The 21,732-nt window shown below is 29.0% G+C and overlaps 3 protein-coding genes across 3 annotated transcripts; 1 reads left to right on the top strand and 2 right to left on the bottom strand.

Annotated features, from left to right (window-relative positions):
- Positions 1 to 2,163: 2,163 nt before the first annotated feature.
- On the bottom strand, positions 2,164 to 4,156 carry LOC130825070 (uncharacterized). Its single transcript, XM_057690100.1, has 2 exons — positions 3,173 to 4,156; positions 2,164 to 2,909 (listed from the first exon to the last, which is right to left on the bottom strand). Exon 2 carries the CDS (start codon positions 2,905 to 2,907, stop codon positions 2,164 to 2,166), a length of 744 nt encoding a protein of 247 aa, XP_057546083.1. The 5' UTR covers positions 2,908 to 2,909; positions 3,173 to 4,156.
- A 564-nt stretch (positions 4,157 to 4,720) lies between these two features.
- On the bottom strand, positions 4,721 to 12,212 carry LOC130825069 (wax ester synthase/diacylglycerol acyltransferase 5-like). The gene is made up of 7 exons (XM_057690099.1): positions 11,839 to 12,212; positions 8,356 to 8,955; positions 7,788 to 7,854; positions 7,560 to 7,663; positions 6,515 to 6,733; positions 6,306 to 6,443; positions 4,721 to 5,493 (listed from the first exon to the last, which is right to left on the bottom strand). Exons 1-7 carry the CDS (start codon positions 12,085 to 12,087, stop codon positions 5,350 to 5,352), a joined length of 1,521 nt encoding a protein of 506 aa, XP_057546082.1. The 5' UTR covers positions 12,088 to 12,212; the 3' UTR covers positions 4,721 to 5,349.
- Positions 12,213 to 12,256: 44 nt separating this feature from the next.
- Positions 12,257 to 20,821, top strand: LOC130824845 (antiviral protein II/III-like). Its single transcript, XM_057689863.1, has 4 exons — positions 12,257 to 12,357; positions 14,609 to 14,663; positions 16,641 to 16,838; positions 19,994 to 20,821. The coding sequence occupies exons 1-4, from the start codon at positions 12,257 to 12,259 to the stop codon at positions 20,819 to 20,821; spliced, it is 1,182 nt and encodes a 393-aa protein (XP_057545846.1).
- Positions 20,822 to 21,732: the final 911 nt, after the last annotated feature.

Genomic DNA, 21,732 nt, shown 5'->3' with positions numbered 1-21,732 from the left:
ACTTTTTTATTAACAAATTACATTTTTGCTAAATTTGCTTTTGTGGATTAAAGTTTATTTTATTTAAACTATTCATATATGTTTTTTTTTTTAAAAAAAGAGAAAGTTTCATTACCAAGAACCATACAAAGTTTATTTTAAAACAAAAATGTTACAAAATTACTATGGGAGACTAACTATATAAAATGGCCCTCTTTCGAATTGTAAAAGGGAAATGAACAACCTGCACGAAAATTTAAATTATATATCTAACTCTTAATCTACTTATTTTTTTTATATTGATTTGAAATAAAATGTCATTCTGTTCAAAATAATCTTTCACACAATTAAATTCCTTATCATTATCACTACTCACAACTTTAACTTTAGAATCAAATTGACGTTCAACCATAGTAAATAATAAAGTAAACATCTTATAAATCTCTATTTAGTCAAATAAGAGATACACTCGGACAACTCTAGAATAATCATCAATTAAAGTAAAGAGATAAGTAGCACCACAAGAGGAAGGAGTTGAGTACTTCCCCCATAAATCATAAATGTATTATTTCAAAATGCGAAGTTACTCTAATTTTACTAATAGGCTATTTATCTCTAGACTGTTTTTCTAGATGACATACCTCACAAGCTTTCTTAGAAATGCTACTAGATTTAACCAAAAAAGGGAGAGACCACGTCCGCACCACTTCATCTCAAGGATGACTAAGAGGTTGTTCTGGATTATTCTGTCCCTTTATTCTTCAAAGTCTAGATTTGTTCTTCGATTTTGTGGGTTTGTTCTTCGATTTTATGGGTTTGTTCTTCGATTTTTTGGTTTGTTTTGGGTTTGTTCTTGATTATTTTGTGCCTTTGTTCTTCAAAATCTGGATTTGATCTTCGATTTTTTGGGTTTGTTCTTCGATTTTTTTGTTTGTCTTGGGTTTGTTCTTGATTATTTTGTGCCTTTGTTCTTCAAAATATGGGTTTGTTCTTCGATTTTGTGGGTTTGTTCTTTGATTTTGTGGGTTTGTTCTTCGATTTTTGGAATGTTGTTGATGATTTAGTCCTTTTTTTTTTTTGCTGTTTCAAGGTCTGGCTTTGTTCTTCATTATTTTGTGCCTTTGTTCTTCAAAATCTGGGTTTGTTCTTTGATTTTTATGGGTTTGTTCTTTGATTTTGTGGGTTTGTTCTTCGATTTTTGGAATGTTGTTGATGATTTGGTCCTTTTTTTGGCTGTTTCAAGGTCTGGCTTTGTTCTTCATTATTTTGTGTCTTTGTTCTTCAAAATCTGGGTTTGTTTATTCTTCAAAATCTGGCTTTGTTTTTGAGTTTTTACTGATTTTTTTTTTCTGTGTTTTAGGATCTCTGTTTGATCTTGATTCTTTTGTGGGTTTGATGAACACTACTAAGATTGTTAATCATGATAGCCCTAAAAGGGTTGATTTTGATAACCCTAAAAGGGTTCATGATGATTACCCTAATTATCCTGATAAATCTGAAGATGACTATGAATCATTTGTTGAGACTAATCCATGTTGGGGTCGAGAATTGGATTCTGAGGGTGAACCTATCTACACTCCAGAACCGGATGATCCTAACCATGTGTATAACTCGATAGATGCTGTATTTGCTGAAAGTGATTGTGAAAAGGAAGAATGGCTTGATATCCTTGGTCCATTTACAAGTATGTTTATGGTCATTGATTGCATATTTTTCTTGACTAATGATGAAATGAATTTTTGGGTTGTTGTTTGAATTGACACATTATTGAATACATGCCCAATGAACTTATGTGATGGAAAATATTCTGGGCCACATTCGTAGCATTATTATATGCATTTGTTGATTTTAAGAGGCTTGGTATTGCCACCAGATTTGATCTTGGAGGCTACCAAATGCCACCAAAACCAAATGATCATATAAATAAGGTTTTTAACTCAATGATGAACAAAAAATTAATCCTGAGAGTAACTATTAAACAACCACTATTTTAATTTAACTATAATTCCAATACAATTGTTTCACAATAAACAACATAAATTTTTATACTTGTTGTTTGAATTTGAAACAAATGCTTCCCAAAATGTATCCAAAAGCTGTCCAAAAACTGTCCAAAAGTGTGATTGATTGTTGTGTTGTTGGCTCGTACTCGCTGTCCAAAATTTGCATTCCTCCCTTGATACTTTATGTGTTGCTAGATGTTTGGTTGTTGTTGTCCATGCGAATTCTGCCTTGTGTGACTTGAAGTTGTGGTTCACTAACTTGAACATCCCCTTGAAACCCAATCATTTGGACCAATTCATTAATTATTTCAATGCTCACCTTAGTTAGCAAGTGTTGAAGTGAATCAACAACCAAGACTTTGTCAACTGACAAATAATCTGGCAATGTTCGATCTCTTGCTTGTTTGGTTTTGTTCATGTGTGGTATGTGGTAGTCAAAACCACCTTTTCTTTTCATGACTTCAATCATGCAAGCTTGTAAGGTTATGAACACAAATCTCAAAGACTGAGGATTTAAATTCTCAAATGCCAAATTCACAGCTCTTAATAATTGTCTTACATTGTATGCTGCCTTTTGAAATTGTAATGCTTGAATAGATCTAAAGAAACCAAGATTTAACACATTCATGTCAGGTGAATTTGGTGGTTGTTGCACAAGTTGGATATTGAATCCATCTTTTGTTGCTTCATCAACAAATTCCTTATCATAAGGTGCTATGTGAGGTTTTGCATTATCTTGTTGAATGATAATGTCTTTTGAAAGCATACTAGGCCATTTAGCTCTAATTGTCGGTATGACATTGGTTATGAGCATTGCCCTCATATGCTCTTTAGTGATTGATTGAATTGGCTTACTTTCTAATTCTCCCCTCCTCCTGTTCTTTGAGCTCCTCTTTGCAGGCTCCTGACTTATAAAAGGCCGCATACCTATCTTTCCATCAAAAATCACATCACCATTAGATGAATATATTGGTTTTGCTACAGCACACATAAACATGATCTTAGGAGTAAACCTTTTTGATTGAATTTCCCTATATGGCTTTACTTCACCCGGAGCAAGATAGTAAGTCTATGTTTCACGGGTTAGATAGAAATATTTTTCATCTATGTAAATAATGTTATCTTGTGATTTGAACTTATATGCATCAATTTGTTCATCATAATAACATTTAGAAATCGCAAAAAATAACCTGTGCAACTTATTTTTTTCAGTAAGGGCAGGTTTTAGAGGATTTGTGTGCTTCCTTATGATTTTCTTCTTCTTCCATCTAAATACAGTTGATTGTGAGACCCCATTTGTTTTGCCACTGAATGTTGCGTTGTCTTGAGTTCACATTTGATTGCTTTGAATTTGTCATCATTGAATTGAATCTTGTTACTTGGTTCTCTTCCAATCCTCTTAATCCCCAAGTTGATTACTGTTGGTTGGTGTTGATTTGACTTTGAACTTCCTTCCATAACCTTATTATGGTTTTCTTACAAAGTTGAAATTTAGTAGCTAGTTTGTTGATTGTGCCAAGCTCTGATCTTCCTTTTTTGTTGATGATAGAGAGGACTTTTTGCATAATTTGGGTTTTTTTGATGTGGAGTAACATCTTTTGTTTTACCCATTGTGTTTGTTTGATGTGCAATTAATGTGTGCAATTGATAGAGCATATATAGAGGATTTTTGATTTTTTTCCCTCCTGAGTTGCTGTTTTCTGTTTTTAGTTTTGTATTTTCATTTTTTTTCATGCTTCTCTCTCAAATTCTATGTACTCTACATTTGATTTTTTTCCCTCTTGAGTTGCTTTTTTCTGTTTTCAGTTTTGGATTTTCATTTTTTCATGCTTCCCTCTCAAATTCTGTGTACCCTACATTTGATTTTTTTTCCTCCTGAGTTGCTGTTTTCTGTTTTCAGTTTTGGATTTTCATTTTTATCATGCTTCCCTCTCAAATTCTGTGTATCCTACATTTGATTTTTTCCCTCCTGAGTTGCTGTTTTTTGTTTTTAGTTTTGGATTTTCATTTTTTCAAGCTTCCCTCTCAATAAATCTGTTTTTAAGTTTTTGGAATTTTTGGACATTTGGATACTTGATGAAACAAAAAGATTTGACAAATGTGGTTGTTTGGCATTAATTTTGTGGCCTAATTTTAATGCATCAGTTTATGTTTTGATTTTTTTCTGAAGTCGATAAAAGAAAAAAGAATAAGCAATCACATGATCAGCAAAGACTACAACTATCCCGATGCTGTTGAAGAGTTGAAAAAGCTTGGGGAAATTAAGTAGTCGATCCTTATGTAATTTCATTTTGCGTTGTTGGAACCATTAATTTTAATCAATGGTTAACTATGTAATGTATGAATTCATGAATGTATTAGTAAGAACTTGTATCAGATTTTCTATTTTCAGTATTTTCAAAATTATTTTCAATTTTCAGAATTTTTATGTTAATTTTCAGATTTAAAATTTTGGAATTAGGCGGCAAAATTATAATTTTGGAGAGAATCATTAATCTAATAAGAAATCATTAACAATTTACTAATTTACATTATCTCTCCTATTTAAGTGGTCCCATTTGACCCACCTAAAAATTGGTGAAAAGTCAAATGGGACTAATGGGAAGAATAGGAGGGAGTATACAATAGGCCCAACCCAAATACATAAAAATTCCTAACATATACACTCTAAACGCCCCCTCATATGAAATCCCTTTGGATTAGAAGTATGGATGCAGTACAAACCCTCTCATACCTGGTCAATAAATATTCCGCTATAAATGAAATGTGGTTAAGATTTGAACCCTTAATCTCTTGTCACACAAACTTTGATATCACGTCAAGAATCTAAAATTGATCAATACTGAGTTGCTGATTTAAGGGTTAATTTGTGTGCAACATGATTTTCCAATTCCACAATACTGATTGCACATTTTTTGTCTCCTTGCATCCAACTATTTCAAGCCTTTGATCTTTGCCATTTTCTGTCTCTTCCACCAAAGGAATGAATAATTGAAACGGGAGTTTCATATCAAAATTTCTAGCTTCCACCAAAATCTTGAAAAAAAAATAGAAATAAAGCATTTAATTTTCTCTTTCGTGCTAATTCAATGAGACGTTCTAGAAACTTTGGTTAACTATGTACAAAATTAGTTGTAATTTTCTTTATTAAATTATCAACATCACAATTTTTTTTGAATCGCGTCTGGTTACAAACAAGTTTATGACTTTAAAATGAACCCCCATTTTAAAGTAGTCAATTTACACGTGATAGAATATCATGATTATCTATGCTTTGTTCCTCTAATAAAATAGAAGTATATGTTTAATGTTGTTCAATCAATCTAGTAATGTAACATGAAAATGTATTCTAAATCATGAAGACGTTTTACTGCTGAGCTGCTTGCTTAGCAAGTCCAAGTAAATCTTGAATATCATCACAAAGCTTGTGGGGATCTGGGATCACATTTTGATCAACCGCTAGAACTAAGGTCATTGTATCCATGTAACTCTGGTAATGGACTGTCAAAGCCTGCATCACATACAAAACCAGTTTCACAACGCTATAAATTTACCATAATCATATAGATATTTTTTGACTGAATGAATTACTAGCTATGGAGATCAGAGCTTCAAACTTACAAATAGTCGTTGGTTATTGCCTTTTTAAGTTGGCTTATTTAAATCGTCGGAAATATTAGCTTTTAATCTAGTTAGATAAACCAATCGTTTTAAGGAGATGTATGGAAAAATTATATATTTACTATTGGATGTCTATTAAAGAAAATGTAGACCGATAAGTCAAAAGCTAATGAAATAAGCCGATAAAGTTAGCTTTTTTAGTTTGTTGGTCTGACCAGCTAGAAATGTTGGCTGTTTTTATTGGCTTTTTAACTAGCTGTAAAAACCAGTTGTTTATGGAGATGTTTAGTAAATTAGAGAAAAAGTGGTAATTATGCTTACAAGTATTAGCTATTGGTTGTTTATTAAAGAAAAAGTAAGTTAATAAGTCAAAAGCAACCAAAAATGCTAAATGGGAGTAGCTTGTTATTTTTGTTTAAAAGCCAATTTTTTAGTTGGCTTAAAAAGCTATTTACCAAACATATTTTTTTGGCTATTTGACCAACTAATAAGCCAAAAACCAAAAGCCAACTGAAAAATTAAATAAAAAACGAGCTTTTCAGTTGCAACCAGCTGAAATGTCATTTACAAAAAATTTGTTTTTTTTAGTTTTTTGACCCACTAAAACACCAAAATCAAAAGCCAATAAAGAATCCAACCCAAAAGCGTTTTTGAACAACAAATAATAGGAGTAAAAATATATGCAAGTTTGAAACAACATACATGTGGGTGTCCGTAAACACTTGGAGCAAGGAAAGTCATGGGGTGACCATAAAAGCTTATTTCTTCCTTTGGACCCACCATATTTGAAAAAGATAAGGTAGTATTGGACAAAACTCTATATGTTACACCTGCAGTTATCTGTAAAACAATGATGTTATTAGTACGGTTGAAAAAGTAGGTAAGTGATGTACCAAACTAGACGTACATACCCTAAGGCCCAAGGTCTTGAGCATAAGCTTAGCAGATGAATAGGTCAAAACTGATTCAAGGGACTGTTTCTTCTTGTCGATGGTAGCCTTAGCACTACGTATGTAATCCAAAGGATCATCATGTAATGAGATGTCAAAGGGAAGAAGTATATAACCAATTGAGTTCCCCCATTCCCATTTTTTCTTTGGATCATTTGCTTCCATTTGTTCTGCTAAATCCTGTCAAAACAATTGGTCCAATTTTAGTCATGCAAACCATAAAAATTATTCTTCCGGCTCATTTTTTCTTCAAGCACAAACCATAAATCCTAGGTTTACTTCAAACTCGCTTTCTAAATTTAATACTACAAAAATAATTAAAATTGATAAAAGGTCATGTTAGTATGACAAAGCCATAACTAGGGTTGTGTAATGGGCTGGTTGCCCATTAGAGGCCAAAATTCAACCCCTTGATACACGGGCTTTAAACGGGCTGAATTTTAAATGTGTTGGACTTTAAAGGATCATTTAATTTTAAACATAAAACGGGCCAAAACAGGCCTTAAACTGGCCCTTTTTTGCTTCAAGTATAACAAACACAAATTCTTGTATGAGACTATCGCACTATGAGACGCAGATTGTACATGGGTTAAATAAACCAATAACATAAATTATTAGTATATGAACTTCTTATTTTAATGTTATTTAACTGAGAGAGTCTCTCACAAGTCTAGCTATATAATAAATTACTATAATTTTATAATATTCAATAGTCTGATTATGATTGACAATTGTTACTCAATAGAACATGCCTTATTTCAATGGAAATTTTTAAGAATTTAAACGATTGGATTAAAGCAGGCCGAGAAGGCCCGACTTATTTGAGCCTATTTTTATTTTTTCTTTGAGTCAGCTTTATCTGGCCCATTTCATGTGAGCTTAATCCGACTTTTATTGGCCCATTGCATAGGTCTTTCCACAACATAAACATGACCTACTACCATGTTTAACCACAACCTCAAGCAACAAGCCAACAAACAACAAAATTAGTATTAATGTGCTAAACCTCAAGTTTGGAAGTTGGTCTGATATTCACGAGGAGGGTTGATCTGAGGCGAATATGCTTAGGCAAATTGTTCTTCTGGCCCGTCTCATCTCCCTTCAATTCACCTATTCATGTGTTGAGCATACTACAAATTAAGAACACTATACTTTCAAATAAACCAGCATTAGAAAAGAAAAAAGATATAAAACTATAATAATTAGTGTATTAAAAAGCTTAATTAGGACTAACCATACTTCCTGTTAAGGTAACGTGACATTCCCGCCTGAGTTATCCCCAAAACCACATCATTTATCGTCTGAATAAAAACATCAATAAATATAATTAATACTTGATTGATTAACTTAAAGGAAACTAAAGCAATTAAACTACTTCATGAGAGTCTTTTGGACTAAAAGTGTGGATGCAGCATAGACTCTTCTCATACCAAACGCTGAATATTTTACTTTAAACAAGGAGTACTGGTTGAGATTCGAACCGGTAACCTCTTGTCATGCTGGCTCTGATATCATATACTTAACCAAAAGCTTAAGTTGGTAGTTGAGGTTAAGAATATACTATATGTACTCAATCAAAAGTTTAAACTGATGATTGAACCTGTGACCTCTTACTCTTGTTAATGATAAAAATTGACAAAGATGTTACTTTTAATTGACCCTTGGGAGCAAAAGTCATGTGCAACTTCATATAAATAAGAAGTGCATATAATTTATTGAACCATTTTTAAGCCTCAGTGCGGTTGGATAACTTGTACATGCCCGATCAAAACCACCCCTAAGCAGATGTAAAAAAAACATACCACATTCATGAAATTCTTCACCAACTTGATGTCATCAAGACTCAAAGTCCTATAAACAAACTTCTTTGGAGCAGTTTCAGTCCCAGGAGAACCTTTTAAAGGAGTGTTGGAATCCTTAAGAAACAATGCTGTACTAGTGAATAACAATAGATCTATCATTGTATTCCACAATACCTTAAACACCAAAACAAGCCACAAAAAGCACCTATACAACCAAAATGAATCATTTGTGTCATCCATAATCTTCTTCTTCTTCTTATTTTCAGTAGGAAGAGTGGGCAATGCATTAGGATCCGAGCTTTTCCGAGTACAAGCAAGGACTAAGGACATAAGAGAAACACCATCCCCAATGGAATGGTGCATTCTAAATATTGCAATGGCATTAGCATCCTTTGTTTTGATGTTAAGGATGTGGATTTCCCATAATGGTTTAGTTAAGTCCATAGGAGTTTGGGAAAGATTTGTAACATAGTCTTCAACAAATTTCTCTGTGGAGTTTATTTCTGAATAATCCAAATTTGGAATTATAAGATGATCGTCTACATTTACTTTGGTTCTTATCCATCCAATTGGTGTACTTGGGTTCTTTGGATCAAATACCTACAAATTAGTTCATTCAACAATGTGGAAATGTTAGTTTCACATAAATTATCTAATTGATAGAAGTTTCAATATACTAATATGTGAGACTTTTAGAGTCTCATGGTACAAATTCAAACGGATAAAGGAAGTGTATATTTTAACTTATTTTAGGATCTTCAACTCTAATCTTAAACTTAAAAGAAAGCTAATAAGATTTACTTTTTGTTACTTATTGGAATGACAACTCGGTTAGGAATCGGGAACGGGAACGAGAACAAAAAACGCAACATTAATTAACTCAGAAATGATTTGGTACAAGATACATTAGGTATAAAGAATATATTTGAAAAAAAATATATTCAGAATTTTTTTTTAAGTGGATATTTTTTGGTTTTCTAGGTTTTATCTCGTATTTCCTCCCTTCTTTATTCTTTAAACCGTAAATGAAGGTCAACACACTTTTTAAAAAAGGTCTTTCATATCGGGGCGTCACCTTGAGCGATTTGAGTCACGTTTCGTGATAATTAGGGACAAATGTTCCCGGATCGCGAAACATGGCTACGTTCCACATTCTATGTAACTATGGATTATTTTTGATTTTCTAGGTTTTATCTCGTTTTTTATTTAAATGTTTGAATTGATAGTTAATTAGATTAAAAAATTATAGATCTTAGTATGAAAGGAAAATAGAGTCCAGACTAAAACCGTGTTTGCTCGATCAAGCCTCTCCCAAATCAAATTCTGATTTATTTTCAAAGTACAGTCAATTTCGGCCGCTAGATTTTGAAAGCATCTTTTTTTAGTAGGTCTACATCTATTATGCGACATAGAGGCATGTCGCACGAAATTTAACACTCTGTTTGGATATGTATTTTTAAATGGAAAGGAAAAGCAGGGAAGAAGAAGGGAAAGGAAAAACAGGGAAAACGAAGGAAACGGATCTTCTATTTGTTTAAAAGGGAAATAAAGGGAGAAGAAGTGAAAACAATTTTTTCCTTTGAATCTTTTCGCATACTTCCTCCGTTTCATAATACTCGCTATATTTTTAAATTTTGGCAATTTTATATTACTTGCTACGTCTCTGTTTTTAGTAATAAAACAATCATTTAAAATTCTACCTACCCCTATTTTTATCCTACTCTATACTCTATACTTTATAATAAAATATTATACTATACTCTATAAAGTAACCTAACAACCCATTTTTTCTTTTTCTTTTTCAATTAACAATAATAAAATACTATAATCTATAAAGTAAACAATCAGTTACAGTGTAGGTCAATCACTTTTCTTAATCCCGTGTCCATATAAATGTAGCGACTAAAACGGAACGGAGGAAGTACAAAAGAGATTTCGTAACTAATAAAACTAAAGAACTATTCCCGAGAAATCCCTTCATTCCCAAACCCTTTGCTTTACATTTATTATATAAATAAAGGAAATTACATTCCTTCAAATTTCTATCTTTTAGTACTTCCTTTCAAATCTTTTGATTCGAACAAAGTGTAATAAAAAAGGGCATCAATGATTAACATGGAATAATGCATCTCTTCCAAGACTAGGACCTTTAATTTTATCATAATTTGTGCTCGTTTCTACCTTGCTCTACAAACTTACAAATCGCATTTGATCCTTGGATTGTTTGGGGCATTATATTGAACCAAAAATTTATCATACAATTCAAATAAGATGTATTATTTCTTCTTTTGACATGTTGACATTAAATTTTTGCTTTTCTACTTGGTAACCTTTTTCTTTAATTATGCACATATATATGGGATCTAACTTTTTACACACTTATTATTAAATTATCACTTTTTAATTCGGTTTGGATATTGGATATTTGGCTTTAAAATTTACGCTTTTTAACACATAAATATAAAAAAAAATATTTTGGAATATGGTAGGATTTTTAATAGTCTAACTAATTAACAATAAATTAATTATGCAACTTAACGAAAATTGTAAATATTAGTATATTTAATAATATAAATAAAGTTGTATATATCATTTATCCTTTTAAGGGTATTGATATTTGCAATCCTAAGGGTTGTATTTAAAAATCAACAAATTCTCTTTATTATCAATTTTTTTAGTTTTTTAAGAGAATCTAGCATGAAATATGAAAATAATCAATGTTTTAAGTAATTTTTTAAGTTTCTAAAAGAGATTAAAATTAAAATAATAAAATATAATGAAGTATCTTATATTTACAAGGTAAATATTATATTGAGTTATATTAAAAATTACTAGATTTTTTCTTATATACAACCCTCAAGGCTATATATATAAATATTATTCTTTTTTATTTTTTACTCCCTCTATTTCATTTTAAATGTACCATTTGCTTGCAAGTTTGTGAATGCACTAATTTAATATTTAATAGCGATAAATATATATAATTAAAAATTAAAAAAAACTAAAAATTACTCATTTGACTATATTTTAATACATGCATTAAGAATAAAATACAAAGTAAAAGTAATTAATAAACAATTACCCAAAAATAAATGAAACATTAAAAAGAAAGAGAGAGATTATATTTTAAAATATTAGTAAAAGGTGCAAAAATTGATTTGTGTGCAAAATAAAAAACGTAGGGAATATTATGAAGTACTTCGATCATATTTTACTTTTCATCAAAAAAAAAAAAAAAAGGTGCTTTTGAATATATCTTAGCTAATTTCACACCCTATAATGTTAGAAGTACTTTGTTATGTCATATATTCACACCAATTGAATTTCACATTCATGACCTCACACTAACCAACCTATCACCAAATAAACACATAATTTAATTGCATTATTATGGAGAGCATGCTAACATTGACTTTGCTAAATCGGCAAAAAAAAAAAAAAAAACCGACGAAAAAAAAGAAATAGAAAATTAAAAGAGCATACCAGTTTACTAGAGATGCGAGGATGCTTAACCATGGTTACATACATTCCTTGTTTGATTACCTCCAAATTGATCTCAGTCTTACACCCAACCATTGATATTATACAGCAGTTAAACTGCGGCGCATGAAATACACGCGCCGCCGGACTAAGCGGCTCATCCGGCTTCTCCACGGCTTCACTTATCTTCTTTCTGGTTGTCTTTATGGGCATCAAACATATATCACCTGTACATTCCTTTTCACTTTTCATTTTTTTTTAGGAAATAAAGTTTTTGAAAATGATGGGGAGAAGGAGATTATATATGGTCTGAATCTGTAATTGAAAATATTTACGGGCCAACTAATTTGGGTTTTTTTTTTTTAATGAATGATGAGTTTGTGATTATAATATTTGACTTAATAATTTATAGGCCAACAACATGGGAGACAGTTTCGAGAAAGTAGTAAATGTTGAAACAGCCAAACAGCTATTCGTTTATTTATCACTGAGATCATTTTACTGTCAGACGATTTTAATTGAGTCAGTTTAAACTATTTAAAAAAATTATTTCCTGTCAGTTTTTATTGTCTTTTTTAATGTTTTTTTTAATTAATAGACCTTTTATATAACACCAGTCTCATGCTGAGAACGTCTTATACATGACGGGTTGTTCGTTTACTTGTTAATCTCTATGTTATTCATTTATAATCTTCAATAAATAAAATCAAACACCATTGAATCATTGACTTTCAAAAGATTATACCTCATCCATTCTTTAATGTTCTTCTTATTTATAACATTTTACTTTGACGAGAGAGAAATTAACTAAGGTTTTTAAAGCTATATAGAAGATTAAATATACACATGTGAGATCTTTTTAGATTATTCTTAATTTATATTTTATAATTATATATTTTTATAATTTTTTATGATGCGTATTTAAAGATATTGAGTTTTGAAATTGTTTTAAAAACTGTGAGAAAAAGTAAACGAAAAGTATAAAAAGAATAGAGCGAGTATATATTACCTTGCACTAATTATTTATTAAAGCCGTCTCACCGTAAGATAACTTCAATTGTGTCAGACCAAACTAGTTTACTAATGAACTGCTTATATGGGCCAGTCTCACGATGAGATAGTCTGATACAAGACTTGCTGACTACCTTGTTATAACAGAAAAAAACTTTTTCCCTCTTATGACTTATTTGGTTGATATTGAAATTTAGTTAACATCGAAAGTTATATTTTTAAGGAATTCTTTAACTTTATAAAATTACTATCAAGTAGAATTTTGTGCTTAGTTATCACATTGGAATTTGCAGAGACTAAAAATTTGCTCCTTAAAATTTAGTATTCTTAAAATTATATGAAAATTTGATATCATACATCCACACGGATATTACTTATTTTAAAATGAAGAGGAAAACAAAGAGTACAAGAAAATAAATGCATACACATGCATTCCACATGCCAATTGCCTACTAAATTAGCCTTCTTTAATTACTTATTTTAAAATGGGATCTCCGTTTCATGAGGAGATATCCTTTTTTGGGCTTTAATTATCACAAGGTTCGTACGTAATGATGAATTATTAATTAAAATTGCAAATTAGTATTTCATTCCATTTCACGCGAGCTTGGTTCAACGAACTCACGAAGCAGAACCTGTTTCATCATCCTCAAAGTTCTAACCTAATCTTCCTTAATTTTCCGATGCTCATCCACAAATTTCAAACTTTGTTTGCTCATCCTTCATCTTCCTTTCCCAGGGATAGTTTCCTTTGTAATTTGTTACTTCAATAGCTTTTAACTTCTTGTTCTTTGTTATTTCTGATTCGCCATTGTTGATTGTTCTATTGTGTTTTCCCTATTTGCTTTATGCATTTCTAGGTATTGTAGTTTAATTGAAGGTTTAACCCTAAATCGCCATCGTTAATCAAATTACTTTTATTGTGGCTAATTAGGTGTGAGTTAGACCTCTATACTTTTGTAGGTTGTAAAATTATTTATCTGTGAATGACGATAAAATAAAAAGGGTGACAAAGTTTAAAGATTAGGCTATAACGTTCAGAATCGGCCTGCCAAGTCATAACTTATCATGTATATAAAATACTCTTTACGAGAAAAGGACAAAACCAAAAATAGATCATTAAATAGAGAAAATATGGTCAAAATATGTAGATTGAAAAAAAAGGAGAATCATCACATGTGACTCAAACGGGAATAAATTAGTCACACTCATTAGCGCGTATTCTTTGTATGTCTTAAATGTTCGTACCTCGTTGGTAGAGGAGTGCATTTAAGTAATCGAGCATAGTTATTTAGATCGGGATTCTACCTAGTATTATTGAGGGGATAGGATCGAAATTGGTATAATAGGATTGTAGGATCGTGTGATACTATAAATATGCATTAATGTGCTTTGGATTACTAATTATTAATTATATATGTTCTCTTTTTAAGTTTTAACATGTAAATATAAATTTATTTTACTTCATCTATAAAATTTTGATAAAAATACTTTTAATTATTATTCTTAAACTGCAAATCAAGAAAATTTTCAATTTTATGAAGGTATTGATATAATTATTTTAAATATATATTTATATGTAAGTGAAATCTTTATTATATGAAGTTATTTTACGATTCAAACTACCAAAGTAGGATCGGATCCTTGGATGGTAGGATCGTAGAATCGTGTTATGATCTTACCATCTAAATTCTTGAGCTGAGTAAGATCGCACGATTCTACCGTATAAAAATCCTACCTACGTTCCAAATCGATCGCCTAGTTTTAGATTGTACAATCGTAGAATCATAAATCAGAATCAGGATTCTGATAACCATGTAATCGGGTCAATTTTGGATAAGTGTTTTAGATCGGTTCAAATCAGATTTTGTACCAACATTGATTTTTACACAATTGCAAATCCAAGCCGGGTCAAAATCGGATTTCGGTTATAAGGTGGGGTAAATATCTGATCGTCGGGTCTGTTTTGGACAACTCTACTCGTCGGTTATACTATATTTGTTATATTTGACTTTTTAAGCAATTCAAATATTTTTCTATAATTAATATAATGAATTATACATATTTAAATCTAAAAATTATAAAAATTTAACTGTTATGAAAATATGCGATTAAATAATTCAAATTAGATTTCACATAATTTTTTCTGTCTTGCATATCAACTATAAAATATAAAATAAACCTAAATGATAAATAATGTCAATAAAATACTCATAATATAGAAAATATTTCTTAATGGAGGAAGTAGTATTATAACTTTAACCCACTTTTATGAACATTATTATTGATTACAACTATTAATGCTGTTGATAAGTTTCATTGATAACTTTCAACTTTATTTTTCTTTTTTTTCTGAAAAAAAAATATCATATAACACAACACAAACCAATCATTGTAAGTTTAGAAAAATATCCCAACAACATAATTAGTCTAAGCGAATTCACACAAAAAATAGATAAAATTTATTGTTAATATAAATAACATATTTTGAGGTTTCAACCATTAGTTTAATCTTTTGGTTGAGATGGTTCCTTAAAAAAAAATCTAATGTGATTTCAACTAACCAATGAACATTGTTTAAGATTTTAACTAACCAATAACTGAAGGATGTGATTTCAACTAAATTATTTGCAACGTTAAAAATATATTGCATTATTCACGTACTAATCTTAATTTGTAATTAGTTTTTATTGTATAAATTACAACATAGTCAAATGAGATTTTGTTTGATTCATGTCAATACAAAGATTATTAATATCAAAATTTTATAATTTTTTATTATACATATTTATAGATATTAAACATTAAATAAATGCATTGGACTGCGTGAACAATCAAATATTGCACGTATTTTGAAACAGAGAAAGTATAATAACGTAAAATATAGTAAACTTAGTATGTTAATTAGTTGGTTCTTTAACCTATTTCCTGCATCTTTATGATACATTTACATTTTTTATTTACTATGTATATATATAAATTTGTTTTACATTTGTTTTACATTTGTTTTAGTATGTTAATTACTATGTATATTTATTTACTATGTTAATGTTTTAAGTGTTAAGTCATTTTAATAAGCTAATTGTTCGTATGAAAAAATGGGTCAAAAAACCAAATACAAATACAAAGTTGCTAAAAGAAATTTTTGCTTTTCAGCTAAATGTTAGTTACATAAGCAAATTGTTGAGAGATTGTTATTTGGAATTATACTTCATCTTTCTTATACGTTATATTATTGCGGCTAATATTTAACAAAAAAATAGTTAGTGAGATCTGGTTTGAATCTTTGAATTTAATAATTTTATATTAGTAATTTTCTATAATTTTTAGTTATGTACTTCCTTCGTTATGAAATACTCGCTACTTTCTAGTTATTGGAAGTATTAATATTTAAATTTATTTTAAATATTACGGCTAATGTGTAAGAAAAATATACTCAAATGAGATCTTGTTCAAATCATATATTTGCATACTTTTATAATTTTAACTTTTACTAACTTTTAGCTATGCATAATGCAATATATAAATGATCAAAATAGTAACGAATTGGAGTGCATAAAAAATCCATGTAGGAGGAAGTTTAAATCTAGATAAAAATAATATTAATAACGCATTAAATAGCATAAAAAAAAAGTGAGATGTAGCTAATATAATGAAACTAAGAAAGCATTTACCAAATACAAGCCAAAAGCCAAACAAAATGTAATTTGGTTAAAAAAAACTATATCCTAGATACACCCTTAAAGTATTCAATTTGGTTTAATGTTGACTATAGTTTGGTATATATTTGACAGGTGAAACAACAAAATGAAGATGAAAAAGATAACAAATTTGGTTTATATCCTGGATTTCAAAACAATTTACCAGTTGTAGCTGCACCAACAACGCCTGCTAAGTATCTTTACATTGATATTCAGGCAGATAATGGAATAATCACTGCTGCATTTGATAAAAACGATCTCTATTTTATGGGTTATACGAAACGGAAGGGAGTAGTTTAGAAAAATAGACAATTTGTGAATTTATTTGAATATGACAATATAATTGTTTTATTTTTTGTCACTGACTTTTTTTTTCAGCTAAATAAGACAAATGCTTACGGCTAATAAACTTTTGTTTGGTGGATATTAATATATCATTATGATTAGTACAGCTATTATAATTTCAACTAACCAATGGATTCATATTTATAGTAGTATTAAACAATATACAAGGTATTTTAAATTTTTGTTTAAATTTTTAGTTGAATTGATTTTTTGACATGGTGTTAGAAGCGACTGTGATAAGAGGTCACGTGTTCAAATATTAATCACCCCACACTCAAAAATGAAATATTTTGCATCGGGTACGAAGAGGTCGATATGTGTTGCATCTACAATTTTAATCTAAAAATGAAATATTAACCACCCCTACCTTCCTTTTTGATTATCGACTTTACTTTTTCCACGCATTTTAAAGCAATTTTTGAGCTTCGATATCTCTTAGCTAGAATCATAAAAAATATAAAAATTATATATTAAAAATTATTTACATCAAAACAAAGCTAATAAGATCTCACATGAATATATTTTGTCTTCAATATAAATTTCAAAAATTAAATTTAAATATCTCTCTTATAATGGATAAAACATAAAGTAAACAAATAAGAAGCAACAAAGAGAATATAAGATACGTTTGAGATTTTTTTATGATTTTTTCTATAGTTTACCCAATCGGTGTGATTCATTAGAAAGTTGTTTTCTTTTTATAATGACTCGTAATATTTAAACAAAATCCGAGTCAAGCTACAAATAATAAAGTAAGCAGACCAGATGGACGGTAGATTGTCAAGGAACCAACTCAACCAAAAGCTTAAGCTGATGGTTGAAGCCCCAGGATATGTTATATACTCTAACACGCCCCCTCACACGAGAGCCCTTTGGCTAGAAGTGTGGATGCAACACATGTTCTCCTCATACATGGTGCTCAATATTCCATTTTGAATGAGGGTGGTTGAGATTCGAACCCGTGACCTTTTTGTCACATTGGCTTCTGATACCATGTCAAGGAACAACTCAACCAAAAGCTTAAGCTGATGGTTGAAGCCCCAGGATATGTTATATACTCTAACATAGATCAATAAGTGAAGGATGGAATCAATAATGCAAATTTGCAAAGATTGTTTTCTCTTAAGGAATCAATCCGAGTTAAATCATGCTCATATAAAGGAATCCAGCCTTCCTTCAAAACTCATATTATCGCATACAATAACTTCACTACATTAAACACTTTAACCATCATTTTCTCTATTGTTTTCTTATCGGTTCCGCTCATTACTTGACCATCATACTGCTGTAAGTTTCTTTTTTTTTCTTCCTCTTTTAAATATCGTATAAATAGTTAATAATAATCATCTTTACATTAAACGAATTAAATTAGATTTGACTTGGTTATTTTACAAGTTTATAATTTATAAATTAAAAATAATATACAAATTAATTGAGATGGATAAACAATCAATATTATTGTATAACATGTTTGATGTTTCATTTTTTTTATGTAAGTCGTTTTTTAATTCTACTTTTCTTTTGATTTTTTTATCTATAGTACTATTTAGTAAGATGTTAGCCATTTTTGCATTCAGTCATAGATTCGAATTATTTGCGTTATATGTCAATTCTTTAAATATGTCAATTGTTAACAAAGAAAAATATTTGATGCAATAATTTATATCAATATATAAACTTTAAATTATTGCTTTCTGTAACACCTCTAAATTTCCAACCCTTTAAACGAAACCAGAATCGTAAAGTAAGGGAGGAAATTCGAGTGTTACATAAAAAGGAAAAAAAAATAATTAAAATAAACGCTAGAGATTAATTAACAAGGTGAATGAGTGGAAAATTTGGCAGCATCTCGGTGAAAACTAAAGAAAAGAAATTCGAGTGTCATATATATATATATATATATATATATATATATATATATATATATATATATATAGATATACATATACATATATATATATCTATATATATATATATATATATATATATATATATAGATATACATATACATATATATATATCTATATATATATATATATATATATATAGATATATATATATATATATATATATATATATATATACATATACATATACATATACATATATATATATATATATATATATATATATATATATATATACATATATATATATATGTATATATATATATATATATATATATATATATATATATGTATATATATATGTATATATATATATATGTATATATATATATATATATGTATATATATATATATATATATATATATATATATATATATATATATATATGTATATATATATATATATACATATATATATATATATATATATATATATATATATATATGTATATATATATATATGTATATATATATATGTATATATATATATATGTATATATATATATATGTATATATATATATGTATATATATATATATGTATATATATATATATGTATATATATATATATGTATATATATATATATATATATATATATATATATATATGTATATATATATATATATATATATATATGTATATATATATATATATATATATATATATATATGTATATATATATATATATATATATATATATATATATATATATATATATATATATATATATATATATATATATATATATATATATATATATATATATATATATATATATAAAAGTTAACATTTAAATTTATGTATGCAATAAATTTATTAAAACTAATTAAGAAATAATTAAATATAATTGTAAAATCTTTAAAAACTATAAAAATATTAAATAATTACGTCATTAAAATCTGGAGGTTACACTTTCATTATGATTGTACTAAAATATAATAGTAATAATAGGATTTCAAATAAAATCTTCAATTGACAATAAACGTAGCCAGTGCCAAGCAGAGTAGGTATTTACGAAACATAAGTGATCAAATGCCAATAAAAATGTAATTGGTTTAAAAAAAGCATCTCCTAGATACACCCTTAAAGTATTCAATTTGGTTCAATTTTGATTCTATAGTTTGGTGATAATTTTTAGATTTTTGATAGACCTTGAATTTATACTAATTTGACAGGTGAAACAACAAAATAAAGATGAAAAAGATAACTAGTTTGCTCCTGGTAGCCATTGCAACTAGTGTGATCCTTCAATGGACTTACAATGCAGCAGATCTAACATTCATTGTGACTAATAGTGCTACCAGCCAAAGCTACTCCACACTATTGAATAACTTTCGAGATAGAATTAAAGATCCAAAACTAACAGGAACTTATGGATTTCAAAACAATTTACCAGTTGTAGCTGCACCAACAAAACCTGCTAAGTATCTTTACATGGATATTCAGGCAGATAATGGAATAATCACTGCTGCATTTGATAAAAACGATCTCTATTATGTGGGTTATGCTCATACTGCTGATGGACCCAAGAAAGTACGTCTCTTCAAAGACGCTCCAACTGACGTAAAGTTGATTTTTCCCGACGTTACAAATAAAAACAATCGATATTATTCGACCATTACTGGAAACTATATTGATCTTGGAGATCGAGCCTCTGTAGGGTTGGGAGCTAAACCACTTAATAAGTTTATTAATGAAGAAATTTATACAGAAAGGAAATTTGATATAACAACAGATAGAAAGCTAGCGCTTATGGTCATCCAAACTATTGCAGAAGCATCGCGATTTACATATATTGAGGGTGAAATCGTGAGTAAATTTAGTGATAATAGTGGATTCAAATGTAATGATAAAGCCAAGTCACTGGAGAACAATTGGAAAACAACCAGTAAAACTGTCAAGGATTCTACTGGTCCTAGAATTGATTTGGAATTAAAAGATAAAAATGGTAAAGTAATCTGGAAATGGTTACAAGTCGGAGAATTAGTTGATGTCATCGGGATTCTTAAAAATCTTGGGTAGAATGGAAATGTTTTCATGTCATATAAGTATATGTTTAGTAGCTAATAATGAAAAATGAAAATGCAACAATAAGCTAAGATATTACATATTGTTGTAAGTTCAAAGTTGTAACGACTTTTGTTTTTTTAATACTTCTATCCCTAAAAAATATTTCACGTTTCCAAGATATTCATTTCACATTCTTGAAACAATTTCTCATACAAAGCTTATATTTCTTTATAGTCATTGTTAGTGTTAATCATATCATCTATATAACTAAAAAACATGTAATGAGTCTTCCTCTTGTTTTCAAAAAAAAAAAAAAGAAGTGGATGGTTAGAATTGCTTTATTTTTATCTAAGCATGAGTAAACTTTCCAAACCATGCATTTTAGTGGACTTTTAGCCTCTATAATATATGGACTCATATTTTATGTACGAACATTTTTCATCTCAATTTTCAAGTCTAAATCATTCATATTCTTTTCTGCTTTTATTATATACTATTATTTGCTTACAAATGCTTTGAAATGAAGAACATTGGGATATTAACAATGAAAGCAAGGACGGATCTAGAACATAGTTAAATAACGTCGTTAATATATAAAAAAAATCCATAGGTTAATGTTTTGAAATTGCAAAAACCTTTAAAATGAGAATTCTATCAAGTATCCCCACGCCTTTAGACCAACTTCTTGATTTACTTTCTTCTGGTTAATTAATGCTTACTTATTTAATACTTTTGGAATGTTTGTCTTATCACTTTTGTGAAGACTGAAATGTCGATTGAAATGAGCAAGTATTCTTTCCATATTTTAAAAATTGTACTTTGACAATTAGTTCTAGTTCAACCACATGAGTGGCATGTGCGACGGCTCAAGGCCTGGCTATTTTAAGGACCTAAAATTTTTACTTAGAAAAGCAACACGTACA

Source organism: Amaranthus tricolor, chromosome 10 (genome assembly GCF_026212465.1).
Source record: "Amaranthus tricolor cultivar Red isolate AtriRed21 chromosome 10, ASM2621246v1, whole genome shotgun sequence".
NCBI classification, from domain to species: domain Eukaryota; kingdom Viridiplantae; phylum Streptophyta; class Magnoliopsida; order Caryophyllales; family Amaranthaceae; genus Amaranthus; species Amaranthus tricolor.
This window is presented reverse-complemented; position numbering and strand designations above follow the sequence as displayed.

Bases quoted from the DNA above. Each gene is read 5' to 3' on its own strand.
- LOC130825070 (XM_057690100.1), bottom strand. From the start codon at position 2,907: ATGCGGCCTTTTATAAGTCAGGAGCCTGCAAAGAGGAGCTCAAAGAAC.
- LOC130825069 (XM_057690099.1), bottom strand. From the start codon at position 12,087: ATGAAAAGTGAAAAGGAATGTACAGGTGATATATGTTTGATGCCCATA. The intron at 7,855-8,355 runs GTATGTTTTTTT...GTTTTTATTCAG, and splicing joins TGAAGAATTTCATGAATGTG to ACGATAAATGATGTGGTTTT. The intron at 7,664-7,787 runs GTTAGTCCTAAT...ACACATGAATAG, and splicing joins TTACCTTAACAGGAAGTATG to GTGAATTGAAGGGAGATGAG.
- LOC130824845 (XM_057689863.1), top strand. From the start codon at position 12,257: ATGGGAGACAGTTTCGAGAAAGTAGTAAATGTTGAAACAGCCAAACAG. The intron at 12,358-14,608 runs GTCAGTTTAAAC...TCGATCGCCTAG, and splicing joins TGTCAGACGATTTTAATTGA to TTTTAGATTGTACAATCGTA. The intron at 14,664-16,640 runs GTAATCGGGTCA...TATATTTGACAG, and splicing joins ATCAGGATTCTGATAACCAT to GTGAAACAACAAAATGAAGA.